Source organism: Mustela nigripes, chromosome 15 (assembly GCF_022355385.1).
Source record: "Mustela nigripes isolate SB6536 chromosome 15, MUSNIG.SB6536, whole genome shotgun sequence".
NCBI lineage: Eukaryota > Metazoa > Chordata > Mammalia > Carnivora > Mustelidae > Mustela > Mustela nigripes.
Genome location: NC_081571.1, coordinates 27,745,008 through 27,769,195, shown reverse-complemented (window position 1 = coordinate 27,769,195; position 24,188 = coordinate 27,745,008). Strand labels below are relative to the sequence as shown.

Genomic DNA, 24,188 nt, shown 5'->3' with positions numbered 1-24,188 from the left:
TTGGGCTCTCTGCTCAGCAGGGAGCCCAATGTGGGACTTGATCCCAGGACCCTGAGATCATGACCTGAGCCGAAGGCAGCGGCTTAACGCACTGAGCCACCCAGGCGCCCTAAATAAAATCTTAAAAAAAAAAAAAACAAAAAACAGTATAAAACTGCTATAACGGGCATGTATGGTGTCAAGAGATAGGGTCTTGATCTTCTCTCTCATTAAGGCTGCATGAACTCTCTGGTACCAACCTCCTGTGCTGTACCCCAATCCCATCCAAAGTCTGACCCTTGTATTTCAGACAGGTGCTATGTGGTACCTGGAAGAAAGGTGCCTATCAGCTTGATATGGTCACCCCATGCTCTCCTGGGGGCACCTCAGCCCAGGCTCCCGAGAGACAGACTTTCCTGGGGAAAGGCACTGTCCTTCTCCTCCTTGCCCCTGGGGCTCCCGTCCCCATCCCCCCCTGACCCTCCTGCCCCCTGCCCCTCAGCAGCTGGGCCTGGTCTTCTGACACAGCGGATGCTTCCTGGCCTCTTGGCTTTGTGTCCCCAGTGCCTCTCCCCATGGTGGGGGGGAAGGGGGGTGGGCGGCGAACCACCGCCAGGCTTCTCCAGCCTTGGGTCCTGAGCAGGTTGCACCTGGACTTCCTGGCACCCCTGGAGCACTCCAGGTCTCTCTCTGTTCCCAGTCCCAGTCACCCCCTGAGGTCACTGCTGCTGGTGGCCTCGCTGGAAAGGGAAACACATCCCTTACCCTTAGGGTTGGGCGTCTCCTTGTCCTACCAAGCCAGGTGGAACGACTGGGCAGGGCCAGGTGTTACTTTCCCAGGCTGCAAGCCAGGGATTGAGCGATGGTGGAGGGCTGCACCAGCCACATGGTGCATGGCCATCTGAGGGCTACTATTTGGCCGGAATGTGTGTGCTATTGTTCCCTCACTTATTCTTCTTACTAAAATGGTGCTCGTTTGCCTTTGCGTGTTTGTTTCATAAGGACAGAGGTCATTTGAGAGAGGTCTAGAGGTCAAGCAGGCAGTAAAGTCCTTCCCTCCATTTTAGCCTGAGCCCTTCCCGTGTGTGATTCTTTTATCCTCCAGCCAGCTCATGTCAATAACTCATGGAAAATTCTGGGCTCTTAAAATCCACACCTCTACTACTATAGGACGTCCTTGCAGCATTTGAAGCTCGAAATTATGGAAAATGCTTCATTTTCGAAATGACTTTTTCTCCTTGAAAATAAGGATCAATAAGTGAGATATACGTATCAAGAAACACCAGACCAAGTCTAGTCCTCAGGTGTGGATCTAAAAAGCACACTGCTGTAATTCATCACAGCTCATTTTACAGTGGATTAGCAAAACTGGTCCTTCTGGTTCCTAACTAAATAATCTCTACTAAATAAATGGTGACAAGCCAGAATTGTTATATTAATGGATCCACTTTCAATCCCTGTGATCAATCACTTCAAGCTGAGCCCATTAGTGCCATCTCCCTTTTACCTGCACTGGGGACACCAAGTGTTTTGCAACTATGTACTGGGAATAACCAGAGAGAGTATGTAGGATGAGATGCTTTTTTTTCCTCCCAAGTAGGATCACTTGGGTAAAGTGATACAGCAAGTTACAGATCCACTGAGAGAAATCCTTTTTAATGCCAAGAGTCTGGTATTGGGGAAAGGAGCAAGGAAGGAGGGAATGTTCTGGTTTCTTTAGCTCTAGCTGAAAGAAGTGATGACTCCAGGTATCTCCTCATGGGTCTGATTCTGGGTACATTGCTAAGTGAAGGGGTGTTGGGGTTCCTGAGTATACAAGGAAGGGACCCACACGAGCAATGGCATGTGAAGGTCCCATGGCTCAGAGCAAGGTACCATCCAATGAGAAGCAGGAGCACAGACTAAGTCTCATGTTGATTGCTGGTTTGCATGCAAATCTCTGGTGGTTACAGAACTTTTTCGTTAAAGCAAGTCTTAAGCAGAGCCATATTAATAGGTCAAACAGATAAAAGTGTGGGTGTTCTGCTTGGAACTGCAGGGGAAGGAAGAGTAAAGAACCACAATCTGTCTTCCCCATGGCCCCTGACTAGAGCTGGACACCACATCTCCTTCTTTTGGACCATATTACTTCACCTGGCCTACCTGGCGGAGGACATGAAGCCATTTTCTCCATGCCACCAAGGCGGGTCACTCCCTGGGACAGGGTGAGGAGAGAGGCAACGTCTGGAACTTCCTTATCTCAACGCTGATAAAATCTCTGACATCGGAACTTAAGAGTGAGGGATTGAGATTGTTGTCAATCCTGAAGGGTTGTCAAGAACGTGCTAGACCCACGGAGTGATGCTGAGACAGTAGGCCAGCGTTCTACATGTCCAGCTAAGGTGGAAGAAATGCAAGTTCCTCACCAACACAGAGAGTATGATGCATCCATCACATGTCCAGGCAACTTGTGCTCTTCCCTACCTTGGTCCCCCTGCACCATTTTAGCCTTGTTACACGGAAGGTAAAGCATGCACTTAGGGCTGTGGGCAGAAACCAGAAAGATAGGTTTGAGGAGCAAAGCCACCGTGGTTACTGTTTAAGGTCATAAACTGCTATGCATCTTAGAATGAAGAGTGTCATCACAATGTTTAACGTCATAAATTGCTTTGCGCCTTAGAGGGAACAGTGTTAACGCCAAGCATTTCGACTCACCTTTGGTTCTAAATACTACATGACTTTTTTGAGGGCTGAACGGTGGGCATGGGACTCATATACTTTATGGGCATGGCACATATTTCTTAAAGATTTAGGATCAGCTCTCTGCCGGTTCCAAAGTCTCAGTAGATGAACGTGCACCTGAGAAAACACCTGGGAAGGATTCTGTGCTTTTGGAACACCTTTCCCTCTAGCCATTCAAAGGAGGGTCACATCGTAGCCCTTTTGCCTTTTCCACTGCTGTTAGGCTCACCAGCTAGCTGGCCCAGAGGATGCTGACAACAGGGCGGCTTTCATCCTTGGGCCACTGGTTCAGATTCCCCATGGATATGGTCCAATGCAATCAATGGAGTCATTAGCTCCTAGACTCGACTCACGTGGAGGACGAATCGAGGTCTCCTTACTTACATCACTGACTTGGACACTTTCAGGTACAAGCTGTCCCACAGGTCCTCTGCAGCCCAGACGGGCATAAAGATCTATGTGACAGAACGCAGGAACCAACCTACAGCACGTATCTGTTTTACAATGTGAGAGCCGCAGGTGGTTCTCTGCCATGCCCGAAATGGTAGCCAACTAGGTGCGCTATTTTATGGCTAAATGCCCAGGATTCACCAATCATCAACTATTATCACATAAAGCAGGGACAATGCAGACAGGACACTTGGGCCATTTGTTTCCTAATAATTAGCATCTAATGAGGACTCATTGTACACAGCACAAAACTAAGTCCTAGACACAGATTATTGCTTTAGATCCTCACAATACCCTGAGTTAGGTCCCATTTTACCCCAGGTTCACTGGTGAGGAAACCAAAGGGTTTAGGCTCAGCAGCTGGCCCAAGGGCAGAGAACTAAGAAAGGGCAGCCAGGGATTTAAACCCTGAGGAGCTGAGCTATGTTACCTGGCCTTTGATTGAAATTTGATGCTGATATAAAATGTGCAATTAGCATGGTAATTCTGGAGTAAGATAAAGCAAAATCAAAGCTAAGAACAGTGCATTCCCACAGAGTAAGTAACCAACATTGACATTTCATCATTCACAGCACCAAAGGCAAGGTTGCTTAGTCAACCTAACATAAAGAAAACAAATAATTTTTTACCTTTTTTTGGTGAAGGATACAGTCACACAATATACATAGATATCTAATATCTCCCGGGTGCAGATAAGCAGTCTAAAACCATCACTAAAGCAAAGGAAATACACAACGATTTTCAAGTATTCGGGGTAGTGTAAATAAATAACACTATTCTACCCAAACAACAAAACAAAAAAAGTTAAAAAAAATTTTAAAAACCTCAAGTACTTAATAGATAAGTAAAGCCTTTGAAAATGCTTTAAAATTTCATTTCACTGTCTAAAATTATATATTCTCAAATGAATCATTATAAGTTGTTTAATAAAGCTTACAGTTTAGCACCTGCAAAGTATCTTATGCATAGTAGGTTTCCAATAAATCTCTTTGGAATGAATGAGTAAATCCATGAATATGCTTTTAAAAACAGACACTGTCCTTTCATTATGCTTAGGATTTTTTTTTAAATTTATTTATTTGTCAGAGAGAGAGAGGGAGAGAGAGCGAGCACAGGCAGACAGAATGGCAGGCAGAGGCAGAGGGAGAAGCAGGCTCCCCGCCGAGCAAGGAGCCCGATGTGGGACTCGATCCCAGGACGCTGGGATCATGACCTGAGCCGAAGGCAGCTGCTTAACCAACTGAGCCACCCAGGCGTCCCTAGGAATTTTTTTTTAAGTTTTTTTTTTTTTAATTCTATGATGTAGGTTGCATGATGGTTTCTTATTAACAATTTTTAAATCATTTCCTTAGTAAAAAAAATTTTTTTAAATGAATCTCAGGATGAATCTCTACTTCAAACAAAGAAAAGGAAATAACTACCATCCTGAAAGACAAAAAGAAGTATCTAAATAACGGACCAGAAATAATTAAAATAATTAAGAACAGAAATGAAGCTTTCAGATATGAGAAAAAGAAAAGCAGCTTCAAAATATCTTTATTAACATTTAAAAAATATATAAAACTGTTCTCTTGTAGCATGAAAACACAAAAAAAAAATCTATAAATTTAAGCCACTGTGACTGGTGAAGAGTAAGACGTTTCCTGGTACCGTATATAGAATTGAATAAATTCAGACCAAGTAAATACCTCTTTCTCAAAAGCGCTGTGGTACCCTGGGTTACTGTAGGGACTCAACAGTTTAACCAACGTGCACACAAAAATAACTCTTCATTTTTAAAAAGAACCTCCAAAAAACTAATATGAGCAAAAAAATACAAATTACTGCAGTTATTTCCATATGGTAAAATGTTAGATTAAATCTACACTAATGAAACAATTCAGTAAACCTGTTATATTTAAAAGGAAAGAGGAGAGAGGTATATGGAAAATAGTAAAGATTTCTAGCAACAATTTCTACACCTTTCCAGCAGAGCTGTGTCCTCTCACCTAACAGGCAAATCTGAGATTCTCCCAAGTATTCCCCAAGCATTAGGAAAATCAATAGCATTAACTTCGGGGTGCCTAAGGTTGCTTTTGCATAAGCTTTTATCTCATTTTTAGCAACATTAAAAAAAAAAAAAAGCACAAAAACACAGGATGTGTATAACCTTGGCTCACCATTGCTCTGGCTTCCTTAATACAATCTGCTAAAAGAACCAAAGTGTTGTGGTTTAGTTTCACAAGCTTCATCATATGGTTCTGCCAAAACTGCAAAGCTAATGGGACAAATAAAGAGGCTGACCATGCTGTACAACAGGTAAGACAGACCCTTCAAGTCAAAGAAGGAGCTTTAGTCCTTAAAGAGACATGTGTGTTTTTTTTTTAAAGGAAAAAAAAAAATGAGGCAGTAAACAGTAAAAAAAAAAATTAATAAGTGAAATAAAAATACTAAAATAATCCAAATTGAATGTGATTTGTGTTTTCTAATCCAGTCTACATTTGTACATTGTTTCCATATTAAACAGCCCAAGATTCTGTCTGTAGATACTTGCTAGAAGAGATCTGCAGGAAATGAAGTCTGGTACCTGACTTCATATATGACAAAGCATTTTTTTCCTTAAATTATTGATAAGCACATTGCCTTGATTGTGACCATGAGTCACTAAGCATAAATTTTAAAGGCCAAGCATTGTTCAGTAAAAGTACATCTCAATAGTTCTCATTATTCCAACAACTTTTGAGAACACAAGAACCTGACTCAATTTAAATATTGAAACACAGATTAAGTATGCAAAATATACATTTTTATGCCTAAAAACAAACACTTTTCACGCTTACAAAATATGCACAACAAATATTATTTGAGACAAAACCTAGCAATCATATCTGCCTATTGTTGTCAACTTTGTTTTTCTGAGAGGCTAATCAATCTGCGGAGTAGACACGGGCAAAAGTGGTATAAATCCACGCCAGCCGCCACAGTCTCATTGGGACTCAGTAATCCTACAAGGTAAAAGAAACCACGTGCTAATAATACTCTAAAGAAAAACAAGCTGCTATTTCCCAGAGTCTGATGAATTACTTTTTTACTTTTCCACTTTTTTCATTAATTGCTTTAAAATATATGCTTGCTCCTAAGGAGAAAAAAAAGGAAGACTTGGTTAAGGACTAAATCTTAAAAGATCCCCAAAGCTGGGCAGATTTATGCTTAAGTCTCTCATCTTCCAACACCTGTTCCTAAAGCTCCTACACTTGCACTTAAGGGGTAAAAAACGAGACTGGGAGGAAGCTCCATCTGCTTTACTTTCTGAGCTGGGATTTACACACCTACCTGATGAGTTCTCTCTCACACTCGTTCTCCCTCAAATCTTCAGAGACACACGCACACACACATGCAAACACAGACGATGTACCGACCACTGTCTGTCCAGGTTCATCAACACCGTGACAGAGGAGACAAGCCATACTATGATAATCACATCACGGTTAACAGTGAGAAACGGGGTTCTTTTAAAACCCGTTTGGACCCTTCATGTCCCTATTGCTACTCAGTTTCTCTTCATCCAGAAACTTGAAAGGTTCAGAAAGAGAAAACAATTTGCATGAAAGGAACAGAAAGAAAAGAAGAGCGTTCGCTTTTCGCGGGGGGTGGGGGGGGGGGGTACTACAAAATCAGCAACGGGACCCGGCTGCGCCCAAGGGCAGCATTAAAGACGGCCAGCCCAGCCCCTCGAGAAGTCGTGTGATCCAGAAGAGTAAATAAGTAAGAGTGGTCATTGTCATTAAGAATGAAAATAGTAATAACGATTGTCACCACGGGGTTCCGTACAGCAGGTGCACACGGAGCGGACTTCTCCTCCAGCCCCACCGCGCGCAGCCTCCCGGCAGCCGGACGCCGCGGCCGAGAAAGGCCAGTGGGCTCCGCGCGCGCGGAGCCGAGCCGAGGGGCGGGACCCGCTCCCGGAGGCTCCTCGGGCACGCGCCCCGCCCGGCCCCGCCCGGCCCCGCCCTCCTCTCTAGCGCCTGCGAGTCGGGCGGCCGGGGCGGTATTCTCGCTTCCGGTTGCTAGGGCCAGTCGCCGTGGCCTCTGTCCGCTTTGCCAGGGGACGAGGGTAACCTAGGTGCTTCCCGCGGGAAGACCCACCACCTCCGTTGACCATTATCTTGCTGCCTAAATTCCGAGGCAAAGAGGAAAGAGGAAAAGCCAGTTCTTTTGAGAAGCAGCGGATTGCCTTAAAGGATGGACCGGTATTCTCTGATACTATGGAAGGAAAATTGCCAGCATCAAGTGGACGTAATAACAGGGATAATACCTTGAGCCCTTATGTGCAAAGTTATCTATTAGGGATAAAACGGCCCATTTATGCAGCTCCAAAGCATTCCCTTCTGGACTGTCAACGGAAGAGAGATGGGTCAGGCACTTTGATGCTGCCCTGAAAACTAAGGTCATGTTTTGGGGGTCCATCCTCTGGCATCATTTCTAAATAGTACTAATTGGGATAGAGATCCTGGAAAATCTAATTAGATTGAAGATCATCTAAGTTTTTGATTAAATAGTATAACCCAACTAGTAGTGGCTGCAGTTTATAACAAGTCATTATTACAGAAAGAAAACAACTTACTTGTGAATGGTTAGGTATTGTGGGTCTTAAGAGGCTGTCACGGAGGGACTTGCTTATCTTTTTGACCGAATCTTTTTCCAAATATGTGAAGTGATAACATTTTGAAGGTAGAGGGAAAAAATGAGTGTTGTTTCTACTGCTCTGGAAAATCAGTATTTACTAGAAGATATAATACTGGCAGGCTGAATATTTTTGCTAACGTGGGAAATTTTAGAATGATCCTGATTGGTAATAGTATATGTATGTTAAGATTCTGTGTGAATTGTAAACCTAAATTTTACCTAGATTCTTTCTAGAAATTTTAAAGAATTTTCTTTCTTATCCTCTCTTTTATAGGAATTCTGCTTGGACTTAGTACAATATCAGCACAGAATGATTTTCACTAAGATGTAGTCTAGACTCTAATGAATGATTTTTCAGCAACAGTTCAAGCATAATCAAAATGTTTGCAACTCTCACTTAATTAATAACTGTGAAAAACAGTGCTTATTATTCATTAAAATGCAAGAGCACCCACAACTACTTCGAAGACCTTTACCTCCAAAATTCCCTAAGCTGCCTTTAAGTAAGAAGAAAGTCCATACAGGTATGTGTATTAGTCAGACATGTTATTAAGTTTATTTAGTTTTCATAGAAATTCCTCAACCTGCACAGTTCAGAATCACAATAGTAAAAGAAACACCCACTAATAACCAGTAACTTACAAATGTTTGTTGTGAGATGATAACATCCAATTCAATTCTACAATTATAGTTGATCCTCATTGTTCATGGATGCCATAGGTGCAAGTTTACCTAACTGCTAAAATTATTTCTGACCCCCAAAGCAGTACCCTGTGCTGTACTTCACCATTTTGTAATTTTATTTATTTGCCAGAGAGAGAAAGAGGGAGAGAGAGCAAAAGCAAGGAGAGATGGAGGGAGAAGCAGGCTCCCTGCTGAGCAAGGAGCCTTGATAGGGGACTCAATCCCACAATCCTGAGATCACGACCTGAGCCAAAGGCAAGTGCCCAAACAACAGAGCCACCCAGGTGCCCCTATAGTTTCTTTTTTACTCAGTGATATGCAGAATTTTTCAGAGCCGTAGAGAGAGCTCTTTCTCCTTTTATAATAGGTGAACTGTATGCAGGAAAGCAGTATATAGGGCGACTGTTGGTCCTTAATGACCAGGATGGTGAAAACACACGCTCCCGGTGGACATCCAACAAGGGATATGCTCTGCCTTCTTATTTCAGCTCTCATACTGTAAACAACAGCCCCTTGCTCAGTCTGTTTTCATTCTTTTCTCAGTGCCACGTTTTTAAAATTTTTGTGCTTTTTGCTGGTGATTTTGCTATCTAAAAGAGCCCTCTGGGGCATAGTGCTGTCTTGTGTTCATAAGCACGAAGAAGGCCTGTGCCTTACAGACAAAAAACATATATGTTGGTTAAGCTTCCTTCAGGCATGAGTTGCAGTGTTGTTGGCTGTCTGTTCAATATTGATGAATCAACAATATATATTAAAGTGTCTTTAGGGGCACCTGGGTAGCTCAGTGGTTAAGCATCTGCCTTCGGCTCAGCTCATGATCCCGAGTTCCTGGGATCAAGCCCCACATCAGGCTCCTTGCTCAGGAGGAGGCCTGCTTCTTCCTCTCTCACTCCCCTTCTTGTATTCCCTCTCTTGCTCTCTCTCTCTCTGTGTCAAAAATAAATAAATAAAATCTTTAAAGTGTCTTTAAATAGAAACACGTATAAAAGAAAATTGTGTAGTGATTGGTTGCTGATACTGTTGAGAGCAGAGACCTAGAACCTAACCCTGGATTTTTCCTAGAAGCAACGGCTCAGTGTTGGATAATTCAGTGTTCACTGAGATTTTTATAGAACAAAACAGTCATAAATAACAAGTGCTAGGAATTGAGGGTGTAATAGTGAGCGAAAGAGACCCTGTCCATCCTCTTCATTGATTACCTTCTGGTTGCATCAAATAATCATGTAAGTAAATGTAAAATTACCCTGGGATAAGTGCTATGAGGGGAAGGCAAGCCACTTGAATAACTATCACTTTATATAATATACCCATAATCCTCTACTTCCACGTGCGGTATATTGACTCCTTACTTACAGCAATGATAAAAGTAGCATATTTCCACTTCTTTCCCCTTTTCAGTCTCCCCAACCACCTGATTTTCATTGATTGTGTTCATTATTTTATAACGTATTTCCTTATTTTAGTGTTAACATTTATACTGTTAAAATATGTCTAGTCCGTAACTTGATTTACAATGTTAAATTACTACCTTTGAATCAGGCTATTAAAGATGTATAAATCAACATGCCTAACACTACCTCCAATCTCCTATCCCACTGTCCCTTTCAACTTTTGTTATGTTCTTTCTACATTTCTTTAGGTGTTCTACGTTTCTACATTTACAACCTATTCTATAAAAATAATACCCACACAGTTATGTGGATTTACTGCTCACCACCAGTTCTTTTGTTGTAGTTTTTTCATTCATCTTTTGGTTGAAGTTTATCTGCTGAGTACAGGAATGACTAATTCTTTTTGGGGGATGGGGGGGGCCTCTCCTGCTTTTTGTCAACTCAGAGGTTCTATGACCTTGGCTGTTACTAATCCCATGTTTCTGAAGGCTTTTGGTGGAAGACTTTGCATGTAATAGATGTTTAAAATATTTGGTCATTAATACTTAAAATGACTCAAGTACAGTTTATAAAAATGAATATTCAATACATTTGAAATAAAACTCTGAAATAAATATCTATAACTTGCATATGATTCTAGATACTGTAGAGAATTAATAACCTGAATGATCTGGTGCAAGTCTTTTAGGACATTTTAAGACCTTTAATCAAGTTCTAAAGATGAGTTACACATAAAATCAGAACCTTAAATAACAGTATAAGGCAGCATAGAATTTATGCCCAATTAATGGTACAGACAGTAGTTCATAGATATGAGAGAGTACTGGGGCAGGAATGGGGCTTGAACTAAGACTTGAGGAATTAGTAGAAGTGGAATGAAATATGTTTTATGGAGGAGACCTGTATAGTTTCTGATGGCAGAGGAGTCTTTTAGGAAAGTAGAAATTTAATATGTTAGGGGGAAAAAAAAAAGAAATCATGGGGAAATGTATCAAAAACTTGGGAAGTACAGAATTGAAAAGACAGATAGCATCTTCACTGGGAGGATTTCCCTAAGCATCTCTTCCCTCCTTGAGTCAGAGTATCTTCCTTTATGCTCACGTAGTATTCTACCATTACCCCACCAAGGACTTATTCTCTGGTCTCTTTTGGTTTTGTTTGTTTGTTTGTTTGGTTGGTTGGTTGGTTCGGTTTGATTTGTTGTTGTTGTTTAGATTTTTTTATTTATTTGAGAGAGAGAGCACACAAGCAGGGGGAGGGGCAGAGGAAGAGGAAGAAGCAGACTGCCCACTGAGCAGTTCCCTTCTGAGGGGACCAGAAGTGGGACTCGATCCCAGGACTCTGGGATCATGACCTGAGCCAAAGGCAGATGCTTAACCCACTGAGCCATTCAGGTGCCCCCTCTAGTGTAACTGTTTACCTGCCTAGTTTCTATACTAATCTGTGAGATGTTTGCTGGTAGTAAGGTCTGTGCTAAGTGGTTGTACCCTTAGCACTGTGTACAGCTGGCACATGGCATGTGTTAAATGTTTATGTAATGAATGAAAATGGTTAAGTGTGGGCTATATTAATCAGGAAAAATGGATTGAATAAGGCTTAATGTAGACTTTGAAAGAAGAAAATGATTTCAGTTGGTTCATAGAGAAGGTATTCCACACGGTGTGATCAACCTAAGAAATGAAATTACACATGAGTAGGGTGGGCTTTATGGTTGTCAGTAATAACTAGAGTATCCAGAGGTTTCCACTGGAAGTTAATGAATCATTACCCAGCAAGGTTAGGTGAAGTGGATCCAATTCACATAGGTCTTATTCACCAAGCTAAGGAATCTGAGTTATCACTGATAAGACTCAGATAATTTGATGGAAATGTTATCAGGCTATGTCAGAAAATCAAGGTTGAAGTTAAATTGATGTCAAGTAGGATGATGAAAGTAAAAATTAGAAGGGAAAATCTGGGTTTTTAAAAAAATATCACTTAACTGCAAGAGAAGAAGTTTAAAATGCAAGACCTTGTGTGAAGGCATTTCATAAACTTTAAAATCATTGTGTAGTTGTGAGATGTTACAGTACTTGTAATACTTCTTACTTGGCCTGCAATTGTTTACTGACTTGCAGCAACTTGGAAAGTGCAAAAGGCCCTAGAGTGGGAGTCCAGGGATCTGAGTGCTGGTCTTAGTTCCAACACTGATACAATGCATGGCTTTGGGAAGTCATTCAGTGGGTGGGTCTTATCTTTCTATTCTTAATTAGGTCAATGATTTTTCAATCCGTTTCTTCACTGTAAAACAAAGGACAGGGGACATGAATCCATCAGAACAATAGCTCACTTCCTCTTTGATTCTCATGATAGAAAAGGAGAGGGGAATGGAGTGGGGGAGGAAAAGAAGTAGAGAATTAGAAGCTTTGGAGCTGACATATATATTTTGAGTATAGCCTGGAGGTGATTCATTGGGTGTGTTATATGTGAAGACTGAGGAATTGGAAGTATGTGGACTGAAAAGTAACCCCATAAGAAGATAAAAAACATCCTAATCTCTACTGTTAACTTATATGGAAAAAAAAAGTTATATGGGGTTACAGATAGAATCAAGTTAAGGATCTTGTGATGAAAGATTATTTTAGATTATCCAGGTGGGCCCAAAATGCAATCACTTGTATCCTTATAAGAGAGAGGCAGAGGGAAATTACGCACACAAAGGGATGATGATATGAAGATGGAGCAAAGAGAGATTTGAAGATGCGGGCCTTGAGGATAAGCATGGTGTGGCCACAAGCCACAGAGTGCTAGAAGCCACCGGAAGCTGGAAGAGGCAAGGAATGGATTCTCCATAAGAGAATCCAGAGAGAACATGGCTATGCTGACACCTGGATTTTTGGCTCAGTGGTATAATTTTGGCTTCTGGCCTCCGGAAGTATGAGAGAGTCGATTTCTGTTGCTGTAAGCCACCAAGTTGGTGGTGATTTGTTACAGCAGCTAGAGGAAGCTAATTACAAGAGGAATCCAAGAATCCAGGATTCCAGTGTGTGTGTATGAACAGGTGTGTGACGAGGTAACACATGTACCTTAATGAGTTAAAGAAGAACAGAAACTGTTGATGAGTAGACATGAGACGTTTGAGGTGCTTAGGGCTTCCAGACCCAGACTTAGAATTACTGTATATGGAAAATTAGTTAAAGTCAGATAAAGTCAGAGGGATAATGATAGAACTTTTGGGAATATTAAATGGTAATTTGAGAAAGAAAGATTTGTCTAGAGAAAGATGAATAGCCAGGTGGCATTAATGGAGAAATGATGGTGTCCTCATGAGAGCCAAGGAAAGAGCGAATTTCATGAAGAAGAGAGTAGATTAAAGTATCAAATACTAAAAAGAGGTCAAATAGTAATAATGTGTATCCATTAGGTTTAGCAACCAGACATCAATAACTTTGTGATAACAGCTTTGGTAATAGAGGTGGGAAGTTCCAAGTCATAATAGTTTGAAAAGTAAATGGGAGGAAACTTTGAAAGGACAATAAAAGAAACTTTTATTATAAATTAAATATCCTTCCTAAATGCAGCACATCAAACTTAGGTTGTCTTTTGTGTGTGTGTGTGTGTATCAAGATAGCTGAAATTTAAAGTATGAATACCAATCAAGTATATATCAACTAAAAATAAAAGAAAGTAGAATCGGATGAATTATCAGTGTATATCACAAACTTCAGGGAAACCACTTAAAATTCTTTTAAAAGAAGTCCAATTGATATGCTAAAAGAGAAACTGAGAAACTGAATCATAAAATGCTCAGTTGAAACCAGAAAAAGAAGAAAAGGAAGGGAAGATTAAAAAAAAGCAGCAGCAGCAGTGGCAAAACAATAGTAAAGAATGGAAAACTTTATAAATGTGGCAGATATTAAGCCAATAATGTCCATAATTCATTACAATTAATGGTCTAAGTATACCAATTAAAAGACAAACTGTTATAGCAGATAAACAAGACCCAACTCTACGTTGTCTATAAGCAACTTACTTTAAGTATAACTTACTTTAGGTTAAAAGTAAAGGTACAAAGAAAGACATACTGTATTAACGCTAATTTTAAAAAAGCTGAAAAAGCTATAAATTTCAGACAGAGCACATTCAGAACAATAAAAATTATTTGGGATAAATGAGGCAATACTTAATTATAGAAGGGTCAATTCTTTAAGAAGACATAATAATCTTTGACATGTATCCAAAAGAGGGAGTTAAAATATCTGATGCAAAAACTGCTAGAATTGTTAGGAGAAATAGATAACTCCACTATTATAGTATAAAAGTTCCACACTCCTTATCAGTAATTAATAGATTTGCAGGTGGAAAACTAGTAAGGATATAGTTGAACCAAATAGTACCAACAATCAATAGGATCCAATTGTCTTCATCTAACAACAGCAGAAAACATCTTCCCAAACTCCTATAAGTCACTCATCAAGCTAGACCACATTCTGGGCCATAAAACACACTTCCAAAGAACAGATATTGTACAATATTTGCTCTCAGAACACAATAGAGTTAAACTAAAAATCAGTAACCAAAAGATATGTGGAAGTCCCAAAATATTTGGAGATTATACAACACACCTAGGTAGGACATGGGTCAAAGAAGTCACAGAGATATTTTTAAATTGTTTGAACTAAATGAAAATAAAAATAAAACCTATCAAAATGTGTGGTACACAGCAAAAGTAGGGCTTAGAGGGTATGTAGAGCCTTGAATGCATATATTAGGAAAAGAAGATTTATCTAAAACAAATACTCTAGGCTTTTACCCTGGGAAACTAGAAAAGGAGAAGACTAGGTACCCTAGTCAATCATTCAGAGGGGAATCTAGATGAACTCTAGAAGCAGAATGCCAATGCTGATGGATGCCTTCATGGGCACATTTCCGTGAATGATATGAATTCATTAAAAGACTAATGACTATCATACCACCCTCAATATGAATTTTCAGGAGTATCCAAAAGGCAAAATAATAACACAATAAAAAAATATATCAGTGGTTGCCGGAAGTTTGTTCAGGGAGAGGAAAAGTGTTGAACAGGTGAAGCACAGGGAATTTTAAGGTCGTGCAATTATTTTTTAGGGTATTGTAATAGTGATGTATGACATGATGCATTTGTCAAAATCCATGGAACTGAACAACACAGAGAATGGACCCTAATGTAAACTATGGATTCTAGTCAATTGTATGTCAACATTCGTTCATCAATTATAATAAATGTACTACACTAATGCAAGATGTTAATAATAGATAAAACTGTGTGCAAGGGAGGGGAATGAATGGGAACTGTCTTCTTGCTCAAGTTTTTTTTTTTTTTAGTCTAAAACTGTTCTAAAAATAAAGTCCATTAATTTAATTAAAAGTTAGATTAAATAAAGTGAAACAACAGAGAGGAGAAGAAAAGACATCAAACTGAGTGTAAATTACTTCATTTTGCCATTGAAGGGAAGGATAGCTATGGTGAGATGGTGGTGGAGGTCTGGAGTTTGTTGAGGATTTTGCTTGTGTTACCATGTTTGTTTTAATATGGGAGAAAGGGGAAAAAAAGGTGAAGATAGTGGTATAACCATTTTATTGAATGAGCTGTTTTTATTAGTTTTATATAAGGAGGAAGGAAACATTCTTCTCCTCCTACTGCCCTTCACACTCACATGGCACCTATCTCTCTTCCCAGGATTTTCTCATCACTGTCCTCTATGAGCCTGGTTTCATTTTCAGATATTAAACAAATAGTTCAACCTAAATCATTATTTTTAACAAGCATGTACTCAAATCTTGCCCCTTCTCCCAGCTCAGACTAGGTCTGCTAATTTGTAGACAAGTCAAAGGAAACAGGGTCATAATAAGTTCTTCCATCTTGTTCTTTACTTCTTTTCCACACTGATAGTTTCTGCTCCTGCATAGGTGGGGTTAGGGGTGGGGAAGAGTTAAGGAATGGAGGTAAGAATCACACATCAGTCTCAGCACCCCCTGAAATGCCAGGAGATTCAGATCAAGTAGTTTCAAGGATCCTCTTGCCTTGATCCAACTGGAACACAGCCCTGGAAGGACTAATATGGTTTTTTTTTTGCTACTCTGGATTAGTGGGGGGGGGGGGGGTGTGAGTAGGGGAGTGGTAAGATGTTATATTCTCCTTGTGGCATACACTCCTCTTTCTCTATAAATGCTTCTCTGAGAATTCCCCTCACATGGCTTGAGGTGGGGGAAAAATCATCCTCTTCCACCCTCCACAGGGAGGGGAAGGTCAGGAAAACACATACCACTCCAATAGTGCTATTCAGAAGAATTCCTCTCTGTGAATTCAGGCCAGTCTCCAGCCATCTCTTAAAAGGGTGAGAGTTGGACTTGTTTTGACCATCTCTTTCCAAGCCTTGCCTTAATGTAGAGGTCCTCATCATTTATTGTACTCAGCTGAGACAATGGAAGAAAAGTCATTTCACATTCAGTCACAAAGGAGAAAGAAAGCATATGTACTGAAGAATGCAGGCACAGTGCTTTTCCTGGACCTAAGAGAGAAAAGAACATTTACCATTATAACCTAACTGAACTTGTAGTACGTTGTAGCCAATATCAGGATGTTAATAGTATTTGGACATTGGTCTGCCATTTGGCATTGAAAAGAAATGTCTTTGCTTGAAGAAGTTTCAAATGAGGAAGAGATAGATAAATAGCAAAGCTTCATTCAAATCATTTTTTCCCACCCCTACTTCAGTTTTAGTAGTAACTGCTCAAAAACAAAACAACAAAACAAACAAATAAAAAAAAAACCTCCCTTTATGTCTTATTATTCTATCAATTCTGTTCTTCCAAGAGTTTTTCCCTAACCTTTCTAAACCTAATACAATTTAGTCTTTCCACTTCTCCAGTTGATAACTCAAACTTTACCCCAGTCAGCTAAACAAAAGTCCTGATAGCTGAGCAAACATATACAGAAAATTTTAGAAGGCAAAAGAGGGGTTAGTAAGTAAACAAAAGCTATGAATGCTAACACATTAATAGTTTCGTCCCTGATACCTTGATAAATATAAACTAATTGTGTTTTCTTTTCTTTCTGGTTTAGCCAAGACTGTTAAAACTGAGCCAAAACATGTAACATTCATTCAAGATGAAACCACTTCAATTGAAAGAAAGAAAACTAGTTTTCCTGATGTTGTTTCAAGAAGTCAACCACAAACCCTTGTCAATATCCAAAATCTCTTTCTTGATCATTATATACAAGAAAGAGTGACTACTATTTCAATACCCAGAAAAACTTCTAAGAATGTGTATTGGCATATTCCAGAGACTGCTACTGGTACCTTATTTTTTCCAACCTGTCATTCAGCCTCAAGTCGTGTTTTTGGGAAAGAAATAAGACAAATGAAAAGGTCAAGAAAATCAAAAGAAAAAGCATCAAAAATAAAAAATATTTATTTTGGTGACATGTTCAAAGACATTGTGGTTTTCTCCTCAGAGTTCTCCAGATTTCCAAGTACTACTTCCCCAGCTATTTCTCCCAAACCCAAGGAAGTTCTATCTGCATCTACCTACACTTTTAGGCAATCTCTGATAGGTGCAAGAGCAACAGTGCCAAGCCCTATAGCAAGATCTAGTCGTGTTAAAGGAAGAAGATGGTGGGCTAAACATTTAAAACAAGATACTGCTATGGTACTAAGTATTACTCGTTTTCCAGGTCCCATCTCCATACCAACACCAGTTTTGCCAAGAAAACCTCAAAGACAGTCTTTGTTAGGTAAATGCATTCTGAACATGGTTTGTAATAATGGGGTCAAGTAGAGCAAGGGAGAGGGATGGCATGAAAGCAAAGGGTGGTTGGGTGGTTATTCCTTGCATTTGCAGTTTGGATGATGGGATCACTTTTGGCTCATACATTCAATATATGAGCCAGAATGCAGTAGCAGAAATACTGACTTTGGAGGTCTCCCAAGGTCAAACCGGGTGCTCTACCTCAATGGTGGTAGTGGGAACCAGATGAGGAAGTTCAAAGGATCTGAAAAGTCAATATAAAAGAGCAGTGGGAATGAACAATCATTCAGAAGGTAATCTAGATGAACTCTGGAAGCAGAATGCCAATGCTGATGGATGACTTTATGGACATATTTCCATGCATAATACAAATTCATTAAAAGATGAATAATTATAATGAAATCACAATGCCCTTAACACAAATTTTCACAGGAATCTAAAAGTTGGTTCATTATTTTCTTTTTTCTAGAAACTCAGGTAGCAGAATCTGAAAATGTAGAAAGTACCCTGAGGCAAAGCACACCAAACCTACCTGAAGGTAAATTCTATATCATTCTTTTAAAAACTGCATATAAGTTTATCTCTCTATAAAAATATTCATGACTTTGTGTGTCAGTGTATGTGTATGTGATTCATATATATGTCTCCCCTCATTTTTAGAGCTCAACTCAGCTCTTCAGGCCATTTACTTAGCAACTATTTTTTTTTTTAAATATTGACTTTAAACCAAACTGGAATGATGTTGGGAACATAGAAAGGATCCTTAATCTGTGTGGGGCAGGTAAACATGAAATAATGAAAATTAACTACTTTCCACATGCCAGTCACTGTTCTAAGTGCTTTGGCTTTAGTTGCCCAGCAAAAACAAATGAAAAATAATCTTTAAAGAAAATTATATCATCCTAGACTCACATTATTTCTACAAATAATTTCACAAACACAGTGTGTAGTAAGCAATTCATAAATTGTGAGGCACACAGAGACACAAAATGAATGTGAACTAGCAAAAAAGTAAGCAGTGAAAACATACCCACAGGAGAGCCAAGTGTTAGAATTATCAGATACAGATTTTAAAATAACTTGAAGACTTTTGGTCTGTCTACAGTTGAGTAGCTTGTATTGGACAAATCCTCCTACCAAAATCAACTATTAAAGCTTCCCAAAATATAGAAAAATGCTATTGAAGGTATTGGAAAGTAACCATTGTAGGCCTGACATGAGAGGCTACAATCATTGAAATAAGGAAAGATTGTAAGTCAGCTCTCAATTTACCTTGCCTTTTGCCTGAGGTAATTTGTGGTGTTAGAGAATAGAGCACAAGTAGAAAGGGGGAGTATAACCGAGTTGAGGAGATAGCCATCAGACTTCAGAGCTGTCAGTATAGCTGGGGCTTGATGCAAAATCTCAGAGAGGAGAGAAGTGAATCCAATTATCTGCATACATATCTGCTAATTTCTAATCTGTGCATGTGCAGAATAAAACTCTAAGAAACACAGCAAGAAATATCAGCTGAGATGCAAAGGAAATGAACATCTATTTTCATAGTGGCATGGAAGACAGTTATTGGAATTAAAGCTCTGCCAAAATGTAGGGGCCTTGTAAATACACTGAGCTTTAAGTTGAAGACCCAGAGGACCCATGTGTTAGGAATAAGGATGATGTTTTAGAAGAAGGCACAAGACTAAAGTAGATTATCCCTAATAAAGCTCGAAACCAAGCCTTAATGTATCAAAGTGATACTTTTGCCTAATCAAAGAAAATTTAACACTTGCTGGAGAGATGTTGCATTAACCCGATCCTTTAAAATTCTCATCCACAATGTCTAGCATTAAACTTAAAAGAATCACAAGACATCCTAAAAACAGGATAAAGTGAATCAGTAGAAAGAAACAGATAATAGAAACAGACCCATAGAATCAGATACTGAAGTTTTCAAATGGGGATTTTAAAATAATTGTGACTACTATGTTTAAGAAAATAAAGAATAGGAGCACCTGGGTGGTTCAGGTGTTAAGTGTCTGACTTCAGCTCTGGTCATGATCCCAGGGTCCTGGGATCAAGCCCCACATGGGTCTCTCTGCTCAGCAGGAAGCCTGCTTCTGCTTCTCCCTCTCCCACTCCCCCTGTTTGTGTTCCCGCTCTCACTGTCTCTCTCTCTGTCAAATAAATAAATAAAATCTTAAAAAAAAAAAAAAAGAAAGGAAAGAATAAGTTGGAGAATTTTACTAGAGAACTAGAATTTTTGTTTTTAAAACCAAGAGTCAAAATTCTGGAACAGAAAAAATAATATAACAAATTAATGATTCAATTAATGATTAAACATAGAACATTCCAACTATAGAACTTTCTCTTTTTTCCTAGTTTAATTTACTTATTGTGAAAAATGATTACCAAAAGAAAGTAATATCTATCACCTTACATTTTTCTTGTTATGAGAATTTTTAAGATTTCAAATATACAGGACAGTATTGTTAATTATAGCAACCATAGGACTCTCTGAGCACGTTATCCCTCCCAATAATTCTGTACCATTAATTAACTTGACATCAATTAACTTCTCAGTCTCCTCCACATCATATGCTGAAACAAGTCATGCTGCTACTTCTGATTTATTGAGATTGTCCCACTCTGGTGGTTCCTTCTTTGAAAAGTTTCAGGTGTGAGTTTAATGGTCTTCAGATCCTTCAGAGATCCATCAGGGAATTTATCCTTAATCTCCACCTCCATTTTCTTCATTTCCACTCAAAAACCAACGGCTTGGACTTAGTCCATGAGGATAGGTGAGCTGGGAGCAGGCCATAGACTTTGGTCTTAACTTACTCTCCTTTCCTTCTTGCTCCACTCTCTCCCAAGACAAGGACTCTATGCAGTTAACTTTTACACCTATTGATCTGAAATGGGCACACAGGGCCCATTTTATAAATAGAAACTGAACACTGTTTTCTCTGGTCTAAGATGCATTATTTCCTTGTGTTGAAGCAATGGCATAAGAATTACTGAGGTTGTAAAATATGTTGCTGCAAATAATGCAGCAAGAATGGCTATGAATATAAAATTTATATTACAAAATTTCACAACATTTTCCTGCTGCACTTAGGTGCATACTTGGATAGGATATTTTTGATAGAAATTGAAGCCCACAAGGGTCTTAATAAAGTAAACTTAGATGATCTCTGTTTGGCTAACTTCTTAGTTATTTGGATTTTTCTTCTTGTATGGGGTCTTCAAACTGAGAGAAGGAAGCTGAATTATATATGCACTTGAAAAACTCATCAAGATGGTATTAGGAGAAAAAGCAAGGTTGTTTCTTAGGAGGTGACCTCTATCTGACTAAGATTATATGATGTCCTTTATTAGTTTTATGAAGCAAGAAGCTCCTATGTAAATTAATAAAATTTTAAAAATATATTTTTACATACAACACAAAAAGACTGAGATTGGTGGAATTTAACTTATCTAGATAGAAATCTATAAGCATATGGTTTTCTTTTTGAAAGGCAATTGTACTATCTAATATGTGGAAAACACACACACAACAACAACAACAACACCTAGTTTAGCAACAAGATGAGATTGGGTGGGGGAAGGTTATGAGGAATCTTTTCCAGAGGATTTACACAGCTAACCTATTTATGATGATTCACTGTTATCATATCATCAATACTTTTAAACTTTCATTCTAAGTGCTAACACAGTTGAGTCTCATGTTTTCTTCTATTTACTTAGGTATTGTTAAATCTAGAAAACAAGAGGAATCACAGGTACATCTCATACGTGGTGGAGGTCTTAAGACTATCAGTGCAACACGATATGAAACAATAATAGCCATGACCAACCTTGCCATAGTAAACTGTCAAATATATGGAAGAAATGCACTTAACCTTAAGGTATGCTAGATTGTTTTAATGGTAACTTCTTTTTGTATTACCTATTATTTTTACTTTAGGTTTCTTAATTTAGGTTAATTTCCATGTTATTAAAGGGATCTTTCCTGTTGCAATAGAGATTCTCTAGGAACACATTCAGATTTATCTCTAAACCTGTGTCTTAGTTTGCCTTCCTTCCAGTTTCTTAAAATGTTAAGATCCAAAGCAATTATAGTGTTTTTTCCTTATCTAACATGATAAGAAAAGTAGGATTCAGAATTATCATATTTTAAAGCTATCAGAAATCTTTGGCCCCTGTGCCAAATCTAGCAATAGGCTGACTTTTTGCTGAACATGAACCTGGTGTGATGAATAGCAATAATAATAGTTACCATTTATTAAGCACCCACTATGTGCAAAGAAAATGTTACTCTTAAAATAGGTATTATAATCTTCATTGTGCAGAGAGAAGCACTGAAGCCCAATGAAAATAGCTCATGAAAGACTACACAGCAAACAAGGAGTAGAGCTTGGGTTTGAAGGCAGGCCTCTTTGACCTCAAAATCTATGCTTTTTTATTTTAAATTTTGTTTTGAAATAAATTCAAACTCATAGAAAAATTTCAAAAATAGGAAAAGCTATAAGAGTTTCTTGAGGGAAATTAGAGGTTCAAAAATGCCTCTGCATACTGGGGGATTTAAAAAGCTAGGTGCATGGCCAGCACAGGATGCATTCTCAGAAAAGGCCCACGAAGACTCCAAGCTTTCACCACCTTTTAATGGTCTAGCTAATCATTGAAAGGGTGCCCCTCAATAGAGCCAATCTGAAAAGACCAGAATATTATTCTCTCTCCTCCCAGTCCTGTTTTACAGGACTCTTTCAAAACACTAACTGAGGGACGCCTGGGTGGCTCAGTTGGTTAAGAGGCTGCCATTGGCTCAGGTCATGATCCCAGCGTCCTGGGATTGAGTACCACATCGGGCTCCTTGCTCAGCAGGGAGCCTGCTTCTCCCTCTGCCTCTGCCTGCCATTCTGTCTGCCTGTGCTCGCTCGCTCTCTCTCCCTCTATCCCTGACAAATAAATAAATAAAATCTTAAAAAAAACAACAACACTAACTGAACACAAGCTAAAGGAGCACAGATTTCAAAGACAACATGTGAGAATGTAAAGACAGCAAAACAATTTAGAAAAATCACTAAACCAACAGCAATAGCCCACAGCAAGCAACAAAAATAAACACTGAGAAGGGGGATAATATAGTTTTTGGAGTTACCACATTATATAAGTTACCACATTATAATAAGTTATTATTATATATAAGTTATTATATATACTATATATTATTAATATATTATTATATGATTTATTATATTAATATTTTATATATTTATATATAATATATATTATATTAATATATTTATTATATAATTTATTATTGTATAAGTTACCACATTATAATATTGAAATATTTAGTTTTCAACAAAATATGTGTAACATGTGAAGAAACGATATGGCCTAGTCATTGTAGAAATTAATAGATGCTGTCTCTGTGGAAGCACAGACATTGGACTTGCTAGAAAAAACCTTCAACTCAACTGTCTTAAATATGCTGAAGTAGCTAAAAAATGAAGAAGAGGAAGAATGATGTGTGAGAAGAGATTTATCAAAAAAGAGATAGAAATTATAATAGGGAGGGGTGGCTCAGTCATTAAGCCTCTGCCTTCAGCTCAGGTCATGATCCCAGGGTCCTGAGATCAAGCCCCACATCGGGCTCCCTGCTTAGCAGGGAACCTGCTTCTTCCTCTTCCTCTGCTGTTCCCCCAGCTCATGCTCTCTCCCCTTACCACCCCACCCTGGCCCTGGCAAATAAATAAATAAAATCTTTTTAAGAAAAAAGAAAACAAAATTATAAAGGAGAAACAAAAAGAGCTGAAAAATATAATAACTAAAACATTGGAAGCTTTCAATAGTAGGATTGAGCAGGCAAAAGAAAGAATCACAGAACTGGAAGGTAAGTCAATTGAAATCATCCAGTATGAGGAACAGAAGAAGAGGATGAAGGAGGAGGAGAAGGGGAAGAAGGATTAGAAGGAGAAAAAGGAGAAGGAGGAGGAGGGGGAGGGGAAGAACAAAGGGAAGGGAAAGAAGGAAAAGAAGAAGGAAAAAAAAAATGAACAGAGGCTCAGAGACCAGATACCATCAAGTGAACCAAATAGAGGTAATGAAAGTCCTAGAAGAAGAAGAGAAAGAAAAGAGCAGAAAGAATATTTGAAGAAATAATGGCCAAAACCTTCCCAAATTTGATTAAAGCTACAAATCTGTAGATCCAAGAAGTTTAACAAATTCCAAGAAGGGTAAACAAAGAGATTCACAATGAGACACATTATAATCAAATTGTCAAAAACTAGAGAAAAACCTTGAGAACAGCAAGAGAGGAATGATTTGTCATGCATAAGGCATCCTAAAAATTAATAGCCAGTTTGTCTTCAGAAACCACAGAAGCCAGAAAGGAATGGGATGACATTTTTAAGTGATGAAAGAAAAGCAATTTCTTTTTTTTTTTAATATTTTATTTATTTATTTGACAGACAGAGATCACAAGTAGGCAGAGAGGCAGGCAGAGAGAGAGGAGGAAGCAGGCTCCCCGCTGAGCAGAGAGCC

The 24,188-nt window shown here is 38.9% G+C and overlaps 2 protein-coding genes across 2 annotated transcripts in view; one reads left to right on the top strand and one right to left on the bottom strand.

Moving 5' to 3' along the window:
• Positions 1 to 7,038, bottom strand: part of LCP1 (lymphocyte cytosolic protein 1) — an 84,857-nt gene extending 77,819 nt beyond the window's left edge. Inside the window, exon 1 of the mRNA XM_059378039.1 lies at positions 6,961 to 7,038. The gene's annotated coding sequence lies outside the window, so the exon portion shown is untranslated. The remainder of the gene's footprint in view (positions 1 to 6,960) is intronic.
• A 1,216-nt stretch (positions 7,039 to 8,254) lies between these two features.
• The window catches only part of LRRC63 (leucine rich repeat containing 63), a 70,955-nt gene continuing 55,021 nt past the window's right edge, over positions 8,255 to 24,188 (top strand). Inside the window, exons 1-4 of the mRNA XM_059377780.1 lie at positions 8,255 to 8,339; positions 16,975 to 17,646; positions 18,130 to 18,198; positions 21,387 to 21,547. Coding sequence (XP_059233763.1) covers positions 8,255 to 8,339; positions 16,975 to 17,646; positions 18,130 to 18,198; positions 21,387 to 21,547 — 987 coding nt within the window. The remainder of the gene's footprint in view (positions 8,340 to 16,974; positions 17,647 to 18,129; positions 18,199 to 21,386; positions 21,548 to 24,188) is intronic.